The sequence below is a fragment of the Electrophorus electricus genome, chromosome 7, assembly GCF_013358815.1.
Source record: "Electrophorus electricus isolate fEleEle1 chromosome 7, fEleEle1.pri, whole genome shotgun sequence".
Taxonomy (NCBI): Eukaryota; Metazoa; Chordata; class Actinopteri; order Gymnotiformes; family Gymnotidae; genus Electrophorus; species Electrophorus electricus.
In genome coordinates, this window is record NC_049541.1 from 25,470,371 (window position 1) to 25,493,027 (window position 22,657).

Consider the following 22,657-nt stretch of genomic DNA (forward strand, 5'->3'; position numbering starts at 1 on the left):
GTTCTGCTTGCTCTTCTGTACAGGTACAGAGTTGTGCATGTAAACATATAGACATATAGAATTCTACCAACGTTTTTGTTTGTTTGTTTTGCCACAGACCCTCTGGTCCCGAATTAGTATTTATAATTCTATTTTGTCCCCTCTGAGGAAAATAAATATACACTTTGCACAGAACGAAAGTCAAACTTTTCAGACTACTATAAAACAGAACCATAAATCACAGGCTTAAAAGGCAATAAAAATAAAAGGAACGATACGTATGCGGTCATTTCATTAAAAAACAAAACAAAACAAAAAAACATTCTTTCTAACCTTCGGTGTAAGAGCCTACTTTCCACATTAACAATTACGAGCAGGAGATAGAAATGTTGAGGTGGAGGACACTGTTCGTGTTGGTCACATTTAGTTGCCTACGAGTACTAACGAGAGCAAAAACAAGCTCGAGCCTGTCACATAACGGCTCACACGTGGCGTAGGCAGCATGCACGTGCAAGGGTCTTTCAACAAAGGGGACGAACGACGAACGCGCGCGAGAGGCAACAAAACCGAAAACGCGACTTAAGCGATAACGAAGCACAGATATACAAATACACAGAGAGATGAACGCTAACGAGAAAAAGGGGACAAACACTAACGACCTAACAAAGCAGAAACGAAAACAGAACTAAACGAAACCAAAAAAAAAAGAAAACAGAACAAAAGGCATCGCCATGGAAACCACGATGCTAGGCGTGGCGCAGTAAAACAAAACCAACAAGAAACCAAACGAAAACACAAACGACCTAAACAAAGGGGGCAGAAACGGGGGCAAGAGCGGCAGAGAGGCGACGGCAGGATCAGGGACCCCGTAACAGGAACAGGACCTCTAGAGCCATGGTGGCAGCTGCCTGCAGCTAGCAGCTCCGGAAAGGCCAGAGTCATCCTGGACGTAAGGTGCGCCATCTGCGGGCAAGGCACAGCAGGGACAATGCAACCCCCCCCCCCCCCCCCCCCCCCCCCAGGAACAGGGTGCAGCGTCAGAGGAGGTGACCACTGGAGAGCAGGAGATAGAAGGCAGAATGGCTTTTTCCACGTGGGAACGGGAAACTGGGCCGGGTTTTCCACAACAGATGCGGGCCTCAGGGCAGAGTTGGATTGACCTAGTACGGGCCTGCCCCGGACATTTCGAACAGGGCAGCTGCGTCTGCAGGAATGCAGGCAATCTGGCAATCTCCCCCAGCCCAGAGGTATCCCATTCAAAACACCAAGTCCTGCCAACCGATGCACCACCTGCCGCTTGATCCATCGTTCGGCTTCAGTACAGTCAGGTATCGAAGAGTACGCGGATGTCTCCTCCATGAGCTCAGTGAGGTCCTTCTGCTGCATCCTTTGGTTGTCAGTCATTATGTCACGTAACAGCTCACACAGGGGGTTGACAGGATGCAAGTGCAGCTGAAAGGGTCTTTTAACAAAACAAAGGGCAACAATACCGAAAATGATACAGAACGCGAAGCACCAAGCAAACAGAACAGTAAATGTAACCAGGCTAAGCATGAAACTAGGTGGATTTACAACAATTGCCAAAAAGGAGAAACTTGAACAAGGGGTATAAATACACAAACAAATGTTAACAAGACAGATGGAAACACTAACAAATAAACAAAGCAAAAGACTAGAAACAAAAGTGGAAATAAATAAAACCAAAACATAGAACACATGGCAGAGGTCGTGCCGTGGGAACCACGACGCCAGAGGAGGGGCCACCATGATGGGGCCCAGTGCACATCTCTGAGGTTTTATGTCATTAGTAATTTTACAGGTAATTAGGTGCTGGGGAAATGCATCCTTATGGCAACATGAACAGCTTAATGAGGCCAAGGAGGAGTGGGAGGTGACCGTGAAATGTCAAGCCAGTAACGGCAAAGAGCCGCATGTGTCTGTGGTGGGAGGACTGGGGATGACTGTCTTCCACAGGCCTCACCTCACCCAGAAGGGTTTGCCAGCAGCCACTTCACTAGAGAGACGTTTGAAAGCAGAGCGTGGCATCCCACTCTGCCTTGGCACAACAGACGCTGGCCTTGCACACAGAGAAGAGCTAGCTGAGTGGTTATAAACATTCACATGTCGAGGAAGCTTGATAATGAGGTTTTCTCTGTGCCAAAAAAGGGGGAGGTGCTTCCTTTCCTACTTCCCCTTTGATACTTCTCCTCCACTGACTGATGAACGAGAAAGACCACAAACATCAACGCATGGACGCGCTGGAGACCATGCATGGCGCTTATCTAACACCAACGGTCAAAAACCCCCAGTCATGAGACAACATACTCCCGGTGAAAAGCAGAGCTGCTAGGGCAGTGGTGAGCAGAATCGGACTTCTGGCCGGAGCGTCCTGGGACCATTGGGAAGAGCTGCGGACTCCGCAGCCAGAGCCATGGGACTCCGTCTGTCAGCCAGGCTCAGATGGTAGAGAAGTTGTCCGGGCAGCTGGAAGCGCGTTGGGTGCTAGGGCTGCACTTGGTCAGCATGGTGATCTGGGTAGCGTTACCGTTGCTCACCAAAGATGGCTGCTGGTACCTGATGTCAGTGTCCAAGAACCTCTGCATGTGCCACCTCCTCCATTTACGCTTGATCTCAGACTGCACCTATATGATGGAAAGATACAGAGAAACAGAGAGAGAGAGAGAGCACAAGAGAGATGGATTTTATGGCTAGAGGAGAGAGCAATAGAGATGAAGGAAGTGAATAAGAACACTCCTACACAAATAAGTCACTTTCAAGAGAGTTAAGGTCACATTTCTTTTGTTCACTTTCATGTCTTATCAGTTTACAGCAGCTAGCTTCAAGTTAGCATTTTCAAAAAGCACTGGAAATTATGGATTAGGAACAAAACAACTTAAAATGTCATCCAAATGTCTATAAAATATCAGTAAACATATCTTGTGGTACACAATATTGTGTAGCCAAACAAATGCACAATGAATCAAACATGACATTTTCTACCACTCAGCAAAGGAAGACACTCTTCTAATGCATGTGCTTGGTCACATGATCTTGACTCTCTCACCAGTTAATTAAGGCTTTGATTCGTATGTGAAATGCTGTTTGTATTACCTCTCCATTCAGGAAACAGTACAAGACAGCAACACAGAAGCCCTAAGGGAGGAAGACCAGTCAGAAGATGGTTACATTACACCTGGATAATGAGAACATGCAGCACTGTGAAAGACCCCAACCCACACACTAGATGCCTTTAGCATCATCCCTAATGCACAGGGTTGCCTGTTATTTAGAAGATACGGTTCTATGCTATCGATTACCCTTGTTCGCAAATTCATCTGGAATGATCGCCATCCGGGTGACATGCCCCCTAGTGGTCCATTTCTCAAACGCATCGCAGTGGGAAGATAAACAGCTGTAGAGACTCATGAGTTGCACTCTATATAAATTCATGATGACCTTTAAGTTCCAATGCTTTGGGGGATGTTCCTTGCTCTACCAATCAACAAGATTTGAAACAACTATATTTATTCTTAATGGCAGGGTGATATTTCATTCTGTGCATTGAGTTTACTGGACCCTAGAGGGAAAATCATTGGTACAAAGATGTGTGAGGATGGTTCTATCCTGATATAGACATTTTTGGCACAAAAAAACAAATTAGGTCACTCTAGATGAAAGGAGGGGCTCTGAAAATCCCAGGACGTGTTTATCACTACCGCTGCCATTTCCTGGATTCTCCTGGCATATAGAGAATCCAGGACAGATAAACAACCATGAGAGGAAAATAAAGCATGTTCGTGTTTGTGTGTGCGGGCATGAGAGAGAGTTAAAGTTCACTGCTGCATACCTGAAAAGAACCCAAGATAACGTCAAACACCAGGCGCATGTATGACTGTATGTCGTGAGGAATAAAGGCAAAAATGATGTAGTTTATTCCAAATAGCGGAATCAAGAGCAGAGTTGATTTTGCCAATTTCCTGCAAAGCATATGTACATGTTTATGAGAAATATTATACATGTACCTCTATCCACTCCATTCCCAAACACAATATATAAAGGATTAAATGTTAATTAAAACATCTGGTATTTTTTGATGTTCATAAAACCTTCTGTGATTTTTAGCTCCAAGTATACTGATGAGTGTAAGAGACACTCACGAGTGCTGGTTCGATTCACTCCTGCCGATGTCTCTGCAATTGATTTTCTGTCGAAGGATCCGGATGATGCATATGAAGAGAACAAAATTCATCTGGAAGCAGACAGATCCGAGCCCAGCTATAACACACTTGAATCCTCCTTACCGTAACAGTAAAACTGAGTGAAAGCAACTGCAAGGTACTGCAGTTAGCCTGCAAGGCTGCACATACTGACCAGAATTATTACCAAAATAGGCGTTTTTATAATCCACCAGAGATTATCATCAATAATATCCCAGCATCTGTAAGAGTAAAAAAATAAACACAGCTTACACAGAGAAGTGGTATAGTCCATTTCCAAATAGGAAGATCAAAGCATGGACATTAATGTCCCTGAAGTTTGAATCAGTGGCACTGTTGCCAAGTGACAGTCACTTTAGTTGAGACACTCTAAACGCTCAGGTCAGATCTATTCCACATTAGTCACTCACTGAAACTCAGGTCTGATACAGTTTTCGCAGAACTGATCTGCACTCCACGTGTGCCACACTAAGGCAATAAATTCCACCTCTATTACATCTTTGCAGTTATTTATGAAGATGAATATGGCTGACTTGTTTTTGAAAGGCATCCTGGGCGACTGTCTATCTGGCTTTGAGTGCGCCCCTGCAGATCTGTACGATCATTGCCAAGAATTCACACGTCTAAACACAGGATGTAATATCAAGCTCAAGTAAATGTATTACTTAAAAAAAACAACAACTTTCAGTTCCTTCAAAATCTACTCTGGCTTTTTCACAAGTATTCACTGCCTACATGCACTATTCTAAAATAGACTATTTCTGACCTTTCTGTTTCTGACTATAGGATTCTTTACTGGGTTCTAGAACAGAGGGAACTGTAAAGCTGTAAAGCTGAGCTAAATGGTTTCTCTTCTCTTTCAAAAGACCTCAATGCCAGAGCCAGCATCTGCAGAAAGTGGCTGTCACTGTATTTGTTTTGTTCACAGCAAACCACTGTAATGCATATACTCATATACTCAGGATGGCATCACGTTTTCCTGAGACACTTGAAGGGAACCGTTTTCAAGAATAAGTACGTGTACACAATAACACTGATGTAAACAATTCAGCGCTAAAAAACTAGGGTGGTAATAAAAGCTTTGACATAGAAAAGGCAGTAGAACACCAATAACTTACCCGACATTGTTTAAGTATGCTTTTGTAATGCTCCATGCTGTAATGAAGACTGCTGGAACTCCTGTAGACACACACACACACAAAATTAAAATAATGAAGCTAAAAATTAGCAGCTCAGCAGTGTTCATTTTCAGCTTCATTATTTTAATTTTGCTAAACAACTTTACTAGTATGTGTGAAGGAATACATGCAGGCCGTGGTTTCCAAATGCCACTTGAGTAAATTCAACAAATCATCTTTCAGCAAATTAGATACACTATACTACATACAGTTTCCAGTATAAAAAATAACCCCAGAGTAGCATAGAGTTCATTTTGGCCTTAAATGAATACTACACTAAAATAGTCTTTTATCAATCCACTTTTTCTTCTGGCATTACTGTAACAGAAAATAGATAACTAATACCTTTCTTTCAAATACACTTGTTCATTCAGTAGGATACAGTGTATAATACAGATGAATCAACAGTCAAAATTTGGTATCAGATTCACAATCACAGATTAATTAGATGGGCTATTCTTTCCTGATACCATCAAAATAACATCTTAATTTCTGTTTCACATTCCTCAGTGTTATCTGATATAAGAATGGGCCTCCCAAAGGGATGTGCGTGTTTCCTGAACTTCTCAAAATGATGAGCCCTTCGTGACTACCGTCCTTCATCGCTAACACGCCGCTGATGTCGTGGAAGTCACAACAACCATAAATCTGGCATTTACTGTTGATCCATGAGCATACTCACCCCAGCCAATTAGAATGTACCACCAGAAGTACTTCCTATGTGAGAAGAAGGAGACAGCGAGGAGGGCGTGCAGGAAGAGGCCCTCCACTAGCAGCCAAAAGAAGCTGGCCATGACCCCGTACTGGAAGAAGACCATCGCTGCCTTGCACCCCACCTGTAATTAACGAGGCTTTGGGTGGATGGTATTTACTGCCCCTCCACCCCTGTGTACACAGCCAAGGCTGGGGCATTGTGTGTTAACTACATGTTTATACACAGAGAAAGGTATTAGCGTTTGCTAGCATAGCTTGGCAGCTGCATGTAGGCAGCCACAAGAGATCTTGCGTAATGGGAAATGTAAACTTTAAGGGACAGCTGCCTATTGGCTTGATGTTTGGATGTGATGTCTTTCTGTAAAAAGATTACGCTTGCATTTTTGAAAAAAAATTGAGGTGAGGTGTATTTGAATTAAAGTTATTTGTTTCTCATTGCATCAAGGTGTACCAGGTGTTCCTATCGTCAAAGCAACAACTGAAAAATTTGATGGTTTATAACTAAATCACAGTTGTTACAGGTTTTGCATTTTTTGATGTTTATATTTCACAAAAATCCACAACCATATTTATTCAGTGGCTTAGCTCATATTGACTGATAAAGGATCTGCTCCATTTGTTTCAATTTTTTTTTTTTTAACCATTGTTACATTGAGAGGACAAATATTGATCACTTAACACTGATCAATACTTGGGTTTTCACAGGGCTTGCGAAAGAGCTCTATAAAAGCCAAGTTCTGTATGAAACATTCATGGAGCTGTTTGACCTTGCCTGGTGTGCTGACGAGAGCTCAGTAGTTTGGCAGCGGGGAAGCTGGAGCATCTGAAAGTGGCGTGACAGACCTGACATATTCTTCAGGCCACCAGCTGCATCCAGCCGACTCATTACAGCTACGCATAGAGTGTTTATAAAGGAGACTAACATGCACCTAAAACCACTTCATATAACACACACGGACATAGGCCTCCCAAGCATTAGTCCTTTTAGTGACCAAAAATACTTTCTGTTGTTAAACTGCTACCCACTATAAGCAGTTTACTTGATCGATTCATGGGATCCGAAGTGGCCTGACCAAGGAAAGGCTTCGCTGAGTTCCGCTGTGTAATGCAGAGTAAACACAGGCTCTCTCCACACCCGGAGAAGGATACCATTAGCAGCCTGTCCAAAGCCTCTGAAGGCTTTGACAAACACGACACTGCCTCACGGTGCCTCCAGATCAAGGAACATTTGATCAGGCACCGTTTGGAGAAAGTAAAGCTAACTTAATGCAAGACAGCTCCAGCACGTGATGGGGCACTGTTTGCTTCAGGGGAGAGCTACGCATGCTTGAGCTGCGCTGTCGTCAGAGTTTACCCCAGGTACATGTCATACAGGTTTTTTGGGGTTAGGTGAACAACGTGCACTGGAGGAAAAGGTATTTGGGTTGAAAGTATTTCTATTAGTAGGATTCATTAGAAACACATGAGGGAAAGCATGCATCATAAACGTCTTATTAGATAATTTGTGACATCATATGCCACGTCAAACATTTGGAATGATCTGCATTTCTGCATAAACTGGTTTTAAAATATGATATTGACACAGTCATTCTCTGGCTTTGCCTGTGCCCTGTGTCTTGCTTTAATCTGTCTTTGTTTCCACATGCTTCATTTGTCATGTGCTTTGGGTTTTTTTCTTTGCTCCTCCTATGCTCTAGCTCCTTGCCATACACCTCACCTGACTCCTGTCTCTAGCCCCTATTGGAAGTTCACTGGTGGCAGTACTGTAAACTTCTAAATTGTATAAGCCACAATATCTGCCTCACTTGTAGTCAGACAGTAATGTTTTACTAATAATGCCATAGCCAGGCGGCTATAGGCCGGCCCCTATAGTGAAAATCAGAAATTTCATTGGTCAGCATTGCTGTCATTTTGCTAATAGTACTCTTACATTACAGAACCCCTTAAAATATCAAGCAGAGGGACACACAGACATGTACAAGGCAGGGAGTTCCTGCAGCCATACTAATGGGCAGTTTTGACAAGTACCACATTGAGAAATGTGTCCTATACTAACAATCTAAAGGCAAGCTTATATGTTTTTTTTTTCTGCGTAATTGTTGTTACCTCTTCCCTTAAGGGGAAACACTGAGCTACAGTGGGCCCCTGCGGGTGCAGTCCGTCACCTCCGTCACAGGCTTTGTGTGCCGATTTCTTTTTATACTGTGTCAGACTCATTCCTCATATTCTACAGGGCTCAGGGAACACTAGGGAAAAGTAAAGCTTTCAATGCGCCTTCATTGATTCCAGATGAGAAATGGGCCTGTGGAGTCATGGGTGTGAACACTAAAAGACTTCACTACGGGTCTTGGCTAAAATAAAACCCCACTCAAGAAACATGTTTTCAGAGCATTAAGCTCTGCAAGGTACTGCTCTCTGTTGCCTTCACCAAAACATCAGCACCACTGATAAACCACTAATATCGTTCTGTAAGAGCATGTGGATTTGTTCTTAACTTCTCAATTTTAAAATTCCCAAATGTAATACAAAGATGTTATAAAGATATAAAATTATAAAGATGTTATAAAGATATAAAGTTATAAAGACACATATATTAAGAAATCACTTTGCTGCATTAGCAGCTGCGGTACGAACTGCTCTAGACTAAATTCAGTTGTTATCAATGGAGTTTCAGTAGTTATCAGCGGTTTTAAAAAATGAGCACAAATGATTATAAAGTAAACACACAATAGAATAGGAGCTATGGTTATAGACTTGCCATGCCATATCTGTGTTTATATAATAAAGTCCCAATTTTGTATTTAAACACAGATTAAAAATCCTTAGTGGAGATAGGAGGTTGTTCTACAGCAGTTTTTCAGCAGCAGTAGTATTTAATATGGTAGCAGTAGTATTTCATCGATAGTAGTATTTCAGTATTTAAGCAGTAGTAGTACCAGAAATGTATATTTTCTGAATGAATAAACCTAAGCAAGGCAGTCAGCGTGGACTACAAGCCAGCAGTCAGCTGGTTTCCTGTTCTAGGTAGCAAAAGCAAACCGCATGCATGGGTCTGTGAAAGGAAGGATTTCAGCCTCAGATGCAACACCTCCAATGAATCAGAATCACCCAGCATGTAACCTGCAGGCCAATCACACTAGCAAGGTGTCTGTGAAAGCTAAAGTTGATCTACATCTGCACAGTTACTCTTCACGAACGGGTCAGTAGGCTATAAATGATGCAAGCTAAACGATGGGGAGCTTAGAACTGTTTGTGAGTTAGACAATGAGCTTTCAGACCCACTGAGCAGCACAAGACTAAGGGTCAAACATCTCCCGCAAGACAGGAAACAAATCTGGAAACAGCTCTTACTGCAAGGCTTGTGGAAAAGAACCAGAAGACCTGGGTCTCCGACCTTTGTCCGCTTTGTTTATGGGGTTATTGTACATAATGGACCCATACAGCCCTGAGTTTTGGATCCTAATAGAGTATAAATGTCCTTCAAGCTCTTGAGGCATTTCTGCGGACGTGTCTGTTTGAGTACAGTAAAGCCGATGTAAACAAACGGCCTTTAAAATACAAACTGTGAGTGAAAACCGATCCCCAGTCTATCACATCTAAAACTGTTCAAAGCACTCATTATAAAATGCCATATCCAAAGCCATTATCTTCAATGAGCTAACGTAAAGCATTTTTAAAACATCTTTTTGATTGATTTTTTAAAAATAAAAATGTGTTTTAGATGTTGAAAAGCAGGCGCGTTGAGACGGAGGAACTTACGGATCCTGAGTCACACTCATCCGGCTCCACCACCACGTACAGCACCACGTCCTTCATGATGACCGAGACGGCCTTGACGATGAAGGCCAGGAACAGGTGGACGTGGATGTAGTTCCTTGTGCAGTGGAGTTTCCTGCAAAGGCCGCATGGCATAAAAATGTCAGTCTTCCCGCGGAGCTCTACGGGGTTTTCCGCATGGGCAAATGTTAAGCTTAACACTCACACACAACTTTGTTTTCTGTGACGTGTATTCAGCTAGTTACATAACCCCTTCAGAGTGGGTCCAGGTCGGGGAGCGTCTGGTACATGTTGTTTTCTGTTATGAGAGGACAGCATGCTACTCGGTGGGCTTGTCTTCGTGTTTAATTGGCCGCGTGATTCTTTGAAAGCCACAACGGGAAGCTTCTAAAGACGTGACCTGCAAACTGAGGTGCGCTATTGTGCTGCTCCTCCCTCTGTGATGTTCTGTCCGTCGCACTCTGAGACATCGCATCTGGCTTAATACTCTTACTGGACATTGTCCACCAGACTTTAACACAGACTTTAATGACATGAGTCACTCTGGGCCTCTCTCATTGCGGTGTTTATGGTGATGTACAGCCTTAAACAGACGGTAAACTCACAGTGGCATTGCAGTGGCGTCAACACTTGACCGTAACAATAAAAGGTTTAGGCCTCTCTCAGCATTACTTCCTTTCTAAACGCAATCAGAGCTAGTTTCTATGTTCTTGTGAAGTGCGATATGGCGCTGGGAGGGACTTACCTGAAAAAGCACAAAATAAAGACGGCGACGATAAGGGATATCAGAGACATGGTGTGGCCAATGGTGTATCCGATCCTCACAGAGACCAGGAATTCACCCTGAAGTAACAGCACACACACGGATAAGCTGGCAACCACGGTTCCCATCAACCTACAATTTGTCACTTATACTGTATATTGTACTTGTATATGTACATAGACTATGTGTCTTAATTATATGGTCTGCATATAGTTTTTAAGATACGGTAACTTTAAAACCTTATTAGCTCAGAACTGTTGACGTGATCAGCTGACAGCTGATTTCAGCCCCTTTCCAAAAAGCTGTTAAAAGCTTGACAAACACAGAGAATCCTTCTTACCCATTAAGACCATCAAAGGCAGTCATACGTACCACATCTTCACCCTCTGTGAAATTGAGACTATAGCCACAGTTCTGTGCCAAAACACTGGGGTCAATATCGGTCCAGCCGTCCTCAGTACAGGTCTTTGATATGTTACCTACAGAGAAAAGGCAGGATAGATTATGGCCATCTTTGAAGTTGTAAAACACAAAAATGGCCCCGCTGAACTACACTTGCTCATGCCCCCAAGTTTCTGTGGGAAAACTTAAATTAAGGAATAGATATAATGCTCCCCTCACTCTGCCATGTGTACGTGTCAGGAGCACACAAACTCATATCCTTCTGAGATGGGTCTCCACCAAGCAAAGAAACAAAAAAGACCTACGAGTCTATTGGCAAGTGAATTATTACCCCGGCAACTGAAGGATCTCTCCACAGTCACAGTCAAGGAAAATGTCTTTAATACATTTTTAATAGTCCATTGCACCTCCCTTAGCTCTGAGCAACCGTCTCCACCATTAAGGCTTGCTGAGAGGCTCAGAACACCTTTTCCTCGTCTTTCCACATGCCACCCCGCCCTCCCCCGGGTTGTAAACAAAACATCAGTGAGCGCCTTTCCCTTGTTGCACTGGAGTGAGCTATGTCTGCCTGAAGGAGGTGTCACACAGGGAAAATGGACAGCTTTGGATTTACATCCTGTTCAATGTTCCTGCGTCTCATGCCAATTCCCAAGTGTAATTGGGTCAGATTAAAAAGAGACAGAAAGACAGAGAGAGGAATAAAGAATGGGAGACAGACTAAGGAAAGAGTGCCTGATTGAATTGGGCCTGATTTATCTCCGTCTTTGGGGAAGTCGAGGAGATGAAGGGCTCATCATCTCCTGGGTATCTTCTTTTCATACCCCCCCCCCCCCCCCACACACACACACACACACCCTCCTCATCATCATCATCCCACCCCAAAACATGAAGTTTGACCCGTCACACTTCTGCCCGCAGGGAAATCATACAGGAAGGCCGCAAGGGTTCATTAAGCCACTTTCAACATGGAAACGGACGTCGCTCTGGGACGCTCTGTGTTTTAATGCGGCCTTGCAACTCTACCCTATATACCCTACCCCATGTACCTTTCCACTTTAACATATACCTACATTTAATTTATAACCTAATTTATCCAAAGTGTTGAATTAGGTTACTTAAAAATCACGGATTACAACATGTATAGCAAAAATGGCAGGGATGATGTGAAAACAGTTTTACATCCAATTAAAAACTGATATGTTGTTTTAAAGTGTTACTTCAGTTTGGGAGCTGCTTGGCAACTAGTATTGTTATCCACAGCGGTTTCCCCAGGAGGCTGATTGGTTCATACTCCCTCTTTAGCTGCTCCAATTAGAGAAAGGCTCCATGAATAAATTATCGCCATCTCCACGTCAGAAAATATGCCTCTAATTTGCAGAGCACTCATTACTCCTAAGAAACAGGCAGCGACTAATGAAGGTTGGGGGGGGGGACTTCAAGGAGCACTTATACATGCACTTTGTCCATGAATCATAGTTCCAGAAGACAGAGTGAAATAGAAAACAAAGTAGAGAAAGATGCTTGAATATTTAAGCAAACAACATGTTTGTAGCACATATGGTTTGAGTGGATTTAAATTGGTTATTATCATCTCATTACACATGTTCTTGTCATTTGTTGGAGGTGGTTCATTTTCTGTAGAGAGCAGTGACACAATCAAATAACAGCCCTATTAGGCTCTCCGGCGACAGCAATTTTCACATACACATACCCAATCATTTAGCCACAGAATTTCAAATGTCAATAAAATCATGACATATAAATATTTAATATTTAATTTCATATAAATATATTTGCTAGTTCCTTGGCTAATCTACTCATCCAGATATGGCGTGCATCACGGACGCACAGGACACTCTCGTGGAGATTAAGGACTAGACAGAAGGAGGTAAACTACCACTGTTCGGGTCAGCCCAGCGGGCAGGGTCCGTTTGGAGGAATGCTTTTATCATGCCGAGGTGCAAGGGCCAGGGATTCTCTTGAGGGCAGGAGTGATTCGCATGGGAGCAGGGTTGCTTCGGTGCAGTTGGGGCCATGGGCGACGCTGCAGGGGTGCAGTGGAGGCAACGCTCTGGCTGGTGCAGGTGAGCGTGTGTGGTTCCACGTTGGACATACGTCACGCTGGCCCCTGCTGGTAAAACATGGTACATTGATTCTATTAAGAGCCTCGGTCACTGCAGGGACGAGTCCTGAAGGGAGGCCTGGTTAGACAGAGCAAGTCGTCAAATCAGCACGATTCAGGCATCCTGAACAAAGCCATGGGTTGAAATAGAACAATGCACGACAGGGAGCTCAGTTTCTCACATGTTTAACTCTAATAGGTACAAAAGCACAATTTACAAGCAGGAGTCCCAATCTAGGGAACAACTGCTAAGCACCTGTTGACAATATAAGAAACAAACAACTAAACAAATAAATAAACAGCTCCTACTCTTTGTAGATCAAGGTGCATGAATGTGCCTGCCTTAAGACGTAGCTCAATTTGTTAGGTCAACTTAAAGTTGCTCTAGCGTAAAATATTTAAAGAAGCATAAAAAAAACATGAGGAACCAAAGTTCAGTCCACAAAGCAGACACCTTTTCTTGTGACCTGATCAGGTTGCCGGTCCCTTCTGGGCTATGGCAGAGCAACCTGTTTCCACCACCTGAGCGATGAGCAGAGAAAACTCCTTTGGTTGCGTCTACTCCAGAGCACCCATGGAAAAAATCTAGCTCCACAGGGACAGGGGGCCCCACCCGATTTATGACGTTCCTGGAGCCACGTGGCTCCGTGTTTCATAGCATTTGTTTTCTTCCCAGCTACACTACAACATGGAGCAAGCTCTCCTTCTGAACGACACCAGGGCCTATAGCCTCACTGACAGCTGGGCCAAAGCATGTCACCCCTCGTATAGAAACCGCACAGCACAGACATGGCACTGCAGATCCATTTGTCTGAGCATGAAGACGCCGGATACGTTTTTTACGCATACTTTCCACTCTTTGACTTATCTGAACTTTTTCCCAGCAGACATTGTAAATTAATAATAAAAGCTTATATGTCAAAAAAGTATTAGTAGGTAATATTTTAGCAGTGCAGTGCCAGGGGGTCAACAACAGCAGGCAGGATTCTGGGAAAGACATTCCTCCCTGCTCAGAAAGACTCAGACTGCTCGTCGTAAATCCTCTCGCTCTTCTACACGTGCCGGTGTTACACCTCGGCTTCTTTTTGTTCCTCTTCTATTGTGACGCCGAGATCGTCATGCCCGTGAAGGATTTACGCCACCGTTCTCTGTGGATCACAGCTCAGCATTCCTTCGATCCGTTATCTGCTTTTCCCATCCAAGCCACTGGGGTTGAAGCTAGCTGCCAGGCCAGTCCACCCCCACGCTCACACGAGGTTTCTCCCCGACTCATCTGGCCAGTATCACCGGTCTCAGGAGGTTTGTTCAACGGTGAATCCCACGGACAGGCGAGGGAGATAAATCTTCAACACTTCACCCTGACAAGCCTAAATCCTTCAATCCATGTTTTGAATGTGCACCAGAAAGAACTCTCTCAAGGGCCTCAGGGGGCTTTTTTTACAGGCAAAGCTTGTCTCCTTCATCAAGATGGAACTATGACCTGGAAGCCATTAGATATATCTAAACAGGGTTTATAGGGATATCACACTGCCTGTATATCAAAGCTATATTTCTGTCAGAGGACCAAATGACAAAAGAATACTCACACGAAACTGTCATACTAATAATTAAATGATAACATCTGAGTAAAAAAAGGTGTGTGATTCATAGCATAGGTCATTCATATGACTCATCATCAAATGGATCAAGTTATTTTCCATATACATCTGGCTAACTTTTGACCTTTAAAAAATTAACCGCACATTCCATGTTGATCCAGAGATTTGTCACTGTTGCATCACATAAAACTAATTTCCCTCTTATGAGAATTAAATAGTCAGGTTTTTGAGTGAAACGTTTTGGAGTTACTTTAAAGGAAGCTTATCGCTGCCAGAAGGTTTCATGTAAAAAATCGGTTTTACCTGAAATGTTATTGTTGCAGTCTAATAACTCACACAGCATTGAACTCTGCTGCTGAACATATCACTCCCTGCATTCACTTCTACACTACTCTGAAGTCATTTGTGCATGCACAAAAAAAAATAAAAAATGATGGATGCTGTGCAAAATAAATTCTGAAAATCTCTCAGACCTGTACAACAAACACTGGGCAGATTTGTGTTATAGTGGGTTATGAAACTAAATCTGTACTGTGGAAATGGCTCAGTAGTGGATAAGAGAGGCCGCATGGGCTTCCAAAACCCCTCATCACCAAAATGCATCACAACACATGTTCCAGTCCCATTATGTGTGGATAACTTAAAATCAAAATCAAAATAGCGGTCTTAAATGATGCCTGATGTCATCTCATATCATTTTTATTCACTATATTCTCCAATACTTGTCTCATTAACATGTCTCCTATATTATCCGTCTCAGTGTACAGGTTGCATAAGATATTTGTCAAAGAAAAACTTTTTTTGTAAAGAAACTGTTAAACATTTTTTTAAAAGTACTAGTCAAAATATACTATTATTATTATTATTATTATTATTATATAATTGCATCATGATATGATATAATACAATTGTATCATGTACTGGATCTTACTGGAGATTTAAATGAATTGTAAATTCAAATAAAGACACCATCACAGTCCAAAGCCAAGAACACTTCCATTGTAATATGCAAATGCAATGAAATAAATGAAAATTCTTGCAAATTTTATTACCTTACTGGCTATTCCATTCATGAAGAATTCCTGAACTAGAGGAACTACATGAGAAAAGTATCATACATGTCATTTATTATGTATGTCCCTGTTTATATTTCAAACAAACTTGTGAATACTTTTTGCCAATATAAAAACAATCTAAAATGTCTCAATGTCAAACTCAGAAAAATAGTTCTTGTTTGCATACAGCAGACTTCGGCCACATCTGTACCGCGAGGAGGCGGCAGGCTGTCAGAGAAGAGGGAAAATAATTCCTCGGTGTGAATAGGAGCTTAAAAGGGAATGGTTTCAGGAGTTTAAGGAATAACCCTCCCAAAAAACTTCAGATACTTCATAACTCCATATTGTGTAGCTCCAGTATGGAAACACGTCAACCACCTCATATCACCTCTCTGGAAATGGTCAAATGATTCTTTGCCCTGCGAGACATGGCCATAGTGTGTCTCTACAGTCCGGCGCACACGCCTTCCAACAATATACTCTCATTCTCTGACATCTTATCAATGACAGACACATCTTATCAAAGAGGACAAAGGTAGAAAATTCTCTGCATGCATAAAAAATGTTTTATGGTACGATCCCAATACGCGCAGGGGGTTTGCTAGCCCTCATGAACAAAGCCTACAGCCCGCTGTAACTCACAGACAAGCTCTGGCATCCATGCTCTTCATCCAAACACGTGAGATGCTCACATCAGGGGACACGTGTCCCACCGGGGTTTCTCTAGAGATTAATCCGTTACCAGCGTCAACGGTGCCACCAAAGTACTGTGCATTCTCCCAGAGTGTCAAGTATTATTATTATTTGCATTTATATAGCCCATTTCTCAAACTCAAGGTCGCTTTTACAAATATCGTTTTTTCCCCCAACTCACACACCTGATGAGAAGCGACAGCGTACTCTCGGTCAGAACGCACAGGGTGCAGGGAAAGGGAAAGAGGTTAAAACCAGGACAGGGCACCAAACATCATATCGTTTCATCTTCTCTCTCTTAATTCCCCCCCACCAGACCTTTAAGCACAGATCGTTCAGCACACTTACAAATACATTTGATGAAGGAGCAAAACGCGAGTGGGGGAAGTATAATAAAATGGCTTTAACGAAGAACGTAACAAAAGGGACGAACCGAGGCAAAATCTAAAGAAACAAACAAAAAATAAAAAATGCGAACGGACGAAAAAGGAGTCTCCGGGATCGCAAGGGGGAACGAGAGTTGGGAAAGCACACAGACCGGTGTTGGGTTTACCTTTTTGATCGCTGACGTGACTGAAATAATTGGGACAGGGGATAGTGACCAACTCTCCAGCGCTAGCCGATGGCCAGCACGCAAAGTTCCATTCGCCGTCGCAGTCTGTAGAAAGAGGACAGCAGGTTGGTCTCTGTGTGCAGAGGTTTACCAAACGGTACAACATTTTCACTCGAAAACCGCTCATGTTGCTAACACAACCGGCTAGCAAGGTTTAGTCAGCATGATGGCAACTGCATATGTACTGCGCCCATTATCCGCATTAGGCTTTTCGAGTAAATGAATGATTTTATTATGATAACCTATATGATAATCATCACATATGGGGTCAGCACACAGCAGAAATGCCAGTTTGCAGTAAAAGTGTTAAATGTACTCTTATAGTTATCATCTTGACTAACACAAGAAACATTGGGTGAAAATGGGTTTTGTGACGTAGAAGTAAAGAAAAATGTAACGTTACATGTTACTGCATGCACAAATCCAGTTTACTGGGAGAAAATATGTTACAGTGTCATAATCCTACCAAACCAGCAGCAGGTATCCAAAATAAACATGCTGAGAGATTCACAAATTATTCCAATATAGCAACTGTGATAAGTCTATCTAAACAGATTGTTAGATTGCTAATTCCATAATAATTCAGGCATTTAATATTTTATTGTTCTTGTTGAAATATATGCTTGACTTTTCATTGCATCCTATGCTGATGCTGGCCTTTCTGAAAACTGGTGACTCTGATCACCATAGCAGCTTTTATTTGACATAGAGCAACATTCATAAAGGATTGTCATCTTCCCTCACCCATCTTGTTACTGACTCTGCATGAAAGTTTAACAAGCTGTTGGTAATTCACTGTCATTCTTGTTACATTACTCTGGAACAGCATATGACAAAGAAACCCCAACCGAGCATGTTATCACTTGGGAACACACACATTCACATTGCGCCTAATTGTACGCAGTCTCAACTGTTGCACATTACTCTAGGGAGGTTCTATGTTTTTGTTTTTGTCTTGTTGTTATTTATGTTTTGCTTTATATCACATGGCACACAAATGACATCACTGAAACCCAAATTTCTAAGAAGCTCCACCTTCAGACTGCCGCCACCTGTCATTGCATTGTTTATTAAAAATGTAATTAAAGTAGATTAGCTTTGTCTGGACGAGGGAATAGTCTGCACTTCACTCTGATTAGTTGCATGTGCAGGGGTGAGGTCGTAAAACACACACAGATGTTTGCATCATTTAGGAGACACTGGTACATTCTGACACTATGTCTGCTTGAGATTACAAGCAAAGGGTCCATAAACCTATTCAGAGAAGTACAAAATCTATAATAAATCAATAATAAGATTATATTTCGTCCACTAATAACTGTGGATTTCACTCTTATCCTCCCTGAATAGGCCATTTCTTCACATGTATAGGCCTTTTGAACATGACATAATATCGATTCTCAATATAAGGTTCTGGGTGACACCCACGTGCGGTTTCCAACTGTGTCACAGACTGGTCTGGGTGTGATAAAATAAAAGCAGAAACAAGAAATACACTCTCCTCACATAATGCCTGTTCATGCCACCACAGGACATTTCTTGTATTTCAGGAAATATTGCCTGGTGGTAATGGAGTTAGAAAAAAAAAAAAAAAAACAATAATAATAATAATAATAATAATAATAATAATAATAATAGTAATGATAATATGTCTAAAATATATATAGGGCAGGATAGCATGAATGTGCTTCTATTTTTGTCACTCATCCTAATTAAAAAGCAGGTTCTTCTAAAGGCTCATTTATACAAACACACATTATCCACTTATAAAAGGATCTCCTAAATCCACTCATTCGTGAGATAAGACTGACTAGTGCTAAGGTCCTGACTCTTCTTATTGTCCAAGTAAAATATAAACTGTTTTGCTTAATTATATTGGTTTTGCCCAAAAACATGCGATTTTAATTGGATCTGATAATTGCTATACGAATTCAAACAAATGTATTGTTATTTTACACTTCTAAAAATAATATCCTAATTTTTACCAAGATTAATAGAGAATCTTTAGAACCAACTTTTATCAAGTAAATTCAGACAGTTCCTAATAATCAGAGATGCTCTGTATTGTTGTGTTATGTTATATTTTGGTGAGCAGCTCTGTACAGCATGTGTTGATGAAGAGCCATATGATTCATTGCTAACAATAAAAATAAAAAAAAAAGTTATAAAGTTGCTTCAGAGTCATTGGCCAGTTTGAAGTAGCATGCTGATACTTCAAAATAGCTTCAGTGTAACTATTCAATTGTTGCAATTGCAACAAGCAATTTGCAGCACTTTGGCAATGTTGCTGTGGAAACACGCGATTTTTGGCACTTTTCTCAATAATTGCTTAGAGCAAAGATGCTATAACATAATGCTATAACATAACTCAGTAGCTTGCCCCATCCATTTACAATGACAATAAACTGTCCTCTTACTATCTTTAAAAGATAGCGACAGTAATGAGTCCTGAGACTTTATCATGTTTTTATTGGCAACTATTTTATAATATATCTACTGTAAAATAACTCTAACTTAATTTAACATAATACACTAAATGGATCATTGTGATTATTAGCGAAGCCAGGGCTTACCCTTACAATCACACTGCTAACATCACTATAGGAACATTGCACCACTGACAATCACAGGCAAACACATTGACTGTATCCAGCATTCACAGCAGTTACTATTATACATGGAATGCAAACAAACCTGATGTGATATTTTCCAACTGTGCCAGACACTCATCTTTCTCCATCTCCAGGTCTATCATAATGTCACACATCTGGATAGATAACATCTGGCAGGACAAATAAAGTCAATGTTTATATCTTTGTTTATTTACTCAGCACTTACTCAGGAGTAAGCTGCATTTCATTTTACCACAGTTTTGACATTTACACAAAAGGTTATAGGCGACGCTATTGTGGATGACTGAAAGGAAGAATTCCCATCTGAGTGCTGAATAGGGCTGACTGAGGCTCGATGGCAAGCAAAGAAATGGTCACAATTACTGCACAGAGCAAGCCCTGCTGCTTCTGGAATGCTGTTCCTTTCATTGTTGAGTGACACCACACAAAGAGCAGACAACCCATGTTGTTCTTCCCTTACTCTGTGGTTCCAATGGCAAGCAGAGAGGTTCATTTACAGGTGGCACAAATCAAATGTGTATTATGCACCTCCTAATTTAACTGAAATTCCCATTTTAGCCATTCTTTTCTTCACTCGCAAGTTTTCCTTTGCTAGTTCAAAAATAATCGGACATCTTTGCATTGCTTGAAAACCTCCTGAAGACAAGATGACATGAATCACTGTCTCCACCACCTTTCCATGACTGTGTCCAATTTTCCTTAAGGAGTCATTTTCATTATTTGATAGCATGCGCCCCTGGATTCCTCCAAACATCAACAGAGGACAGTGAGATTTAGTGTGGTTATTTTGGCAATCAGAGCCACTCCATAGGTCTATAAATCTTTACTCCGAATGCCAGTGATAGCCTCAAACCAGACCCATATGGCTGCAGAATGGTCATTCTTAGTCCAGAGCTTTGATATCAGGTACAGTTTGGGATGCTGAGCTGAAACAGAGCTCTACAGCCCACATGACTAATGAAGCAGAAGCACCATGGTGTGAGCATCCTGTGTGAATCTCATTAACATATAGCACATATGTGTCCACACATCAGTTGGGAAAAAGGCAAAGGTTTTACCATTTTTCTGTTATCTGGCCCAGTCAAATGTTAACAGTTATCAGCAAAGACAGAAACACGCACAAGACAGTAACACTCCTTCACAGGTAGATATACGTCAGAGGGGCATGTAAAGAAACGCGTCATAGCTTTTTAAGTGGTGGAATGAAGGTAAAACATTGTGACCAAGGACACGTCTGCCTTTGGACCTAACCAACCAACAATGAAAGCGGTTGCCATGGTGTCGCATCTAGCAGAGAAAGTCAATGCATTGCTATCTTGAATTAAGATTGCAACAAGGGAAAGCCAACCTTTGAATCTCAGAACGCGACCCACGTATATGGACATGGAGGAATTCCCCTATGGCATCTCTACCAACATGTATCAATCACTGACATGTGGCGTTACAGGTTTTATGGAACATGATATAACAGTTCTCAGTAACATCCAGTAAAATGTCACCTGCCTTTCCCAGAATACAAACATCTTCATGAGGTCATATGTGTCATGGACTGCTCCATGTGCACCCCACTGACATCCTGAAATCCTACTGATTACACATCTGTGAAATACTCTCACACTTAATTAGTTAATTACTGTTAAACTTCACTTATTCGTTTCAATTATTATTATGACATGTTGTATCTAAAATATACCTTTCTAGTTAATAAAAACATTCGATCGGGTTATATAAAATTAATTCTGGATTTTTCCGCTGTCGTCTTAAAACTGCGCTATTACTCGGAAATTCCCTACAGTGGATAAAACATGAACTCTTTTAAGATGGATTATGTCCTCAGTACCAGTCTGTACGCAGTGCCACTCCTAGCGGGCAGCCAGACCTGCGACAGTGCACTAGTCTACATCATAAACAGTTCCTGAACTCACCTTAAGCATGAAACGTAAACGCAGTGTAAGGACAACTGAAAGTTCACGTAATTCATGCAACATTTCATTCAAACTTCTAATCATTAGTAGGCTAGTCGCGGTATTTTATGATGTTATGCCGCCAACAAAACGCTGACAAAGGAAAAGTCAGTGCCGAATTGAAAAATTCGTACAATTAATTTCTAGCGAAGGCTCTTTCAGAAAATGCCTGCTGTCAGACATGTCATGCGCCGAACGTAACACTGGAAATATCTTAACTACATACACGTTATGTAAAACTGCAAATATCGACACTACTTCTTTGTATCCTTTCTAAAATGAATAATAGTATACTTTCTAAAATATCCGTTCTGTTTGCAGAGTACTCACCGGTCCAAGCAAACAAGTTAAACAAAAAATGAGCACAGATTTGGACATATCCGTAAGGCTTTAGGTTATTTTGAGCGCGCCTCGGATGCCAGCTGTTCTTTCACTTCTTCCGTTTTTCTGCGCATATAAAAACTTCGTAGGAGTAGGTGACATTAAGCAACTTTGCTACGCTCCGCAAAGTAATTGTGGGCACGGCCGTCGATGCAGAATCTGTCGTCTAGGTATGAATCCTGACCATGCATAATTCAGTGCCCCCCTTTCGCAACCAGAACGGCACCCCATTCATACCCGCTCCTTAAGTGTTCCGAATGCGTTGGACACCAGCCAGCAAGAGTTTACACTGTAATCGTAGGGCTTAATGTTAGAAGTGACAGTGTGGAAACGGCCATCTAACGCAATTTACTCATACTCGAGCAGTGTGTACACAAGCCGTCTCTGAACTTGTGGCCACTTGTAAATGACTCCCTTTCTTCGTCTCACATGATCATTTATTTCCTGGACAGCACAATAAGTGTTGATGCAAACAAGGACTCAGTCTGCCGAGATAATGACCTAGTGCTATATTCATAAAAATGTCACATTTTTCCCAGATGTCCTTCGAAGGGTAAAACAATATGCA

At 41.8% G+C, this 22,657-nt stretch overlaps 1 protein-coding gene across 1 annotated transcript; it reads right to left on the reverse strand.

Annotated features, from left to right (window-relative positions):
* Nucleotides 1-1,020: 1,020 nt before the first annotated feature.
* On the reverse strand, nt 1,021-22,150 carry vipr1a (vasoactive intestinal peptide receptor 1a). Its single transcript, XM_027001283.2, has 13 exons — nt 22,039-22,150; nt 19,806-19,893; nt 17,052-17,156; nt 11,001-11,107; nt 10,611-10,708; nt 9,848-9,980; nt 6,057-6,210; nt 5,315-5,375; nt 4,351-4,417; nt 4,137-4,228; nt 3,827-3,956; nt 3,091-3,132; nt 1,021-2,621 (listed from the first exon to the last, which is right to left on the reverse strand). Exons 1-13 carry the CDS (start codon nt 22,084-22,086, stop codon nt 2,436-2,438), a joined length of 1,311 nt encoding a protein of 436 aa, XP_026857084.1. The 5' UTR covers nt 22,087-22,150; the 3' UTR covers nt 1,021-2,435.
* Between the last annotated feature and the right edge of the window lie 507 nt (nt 22,151-22,657).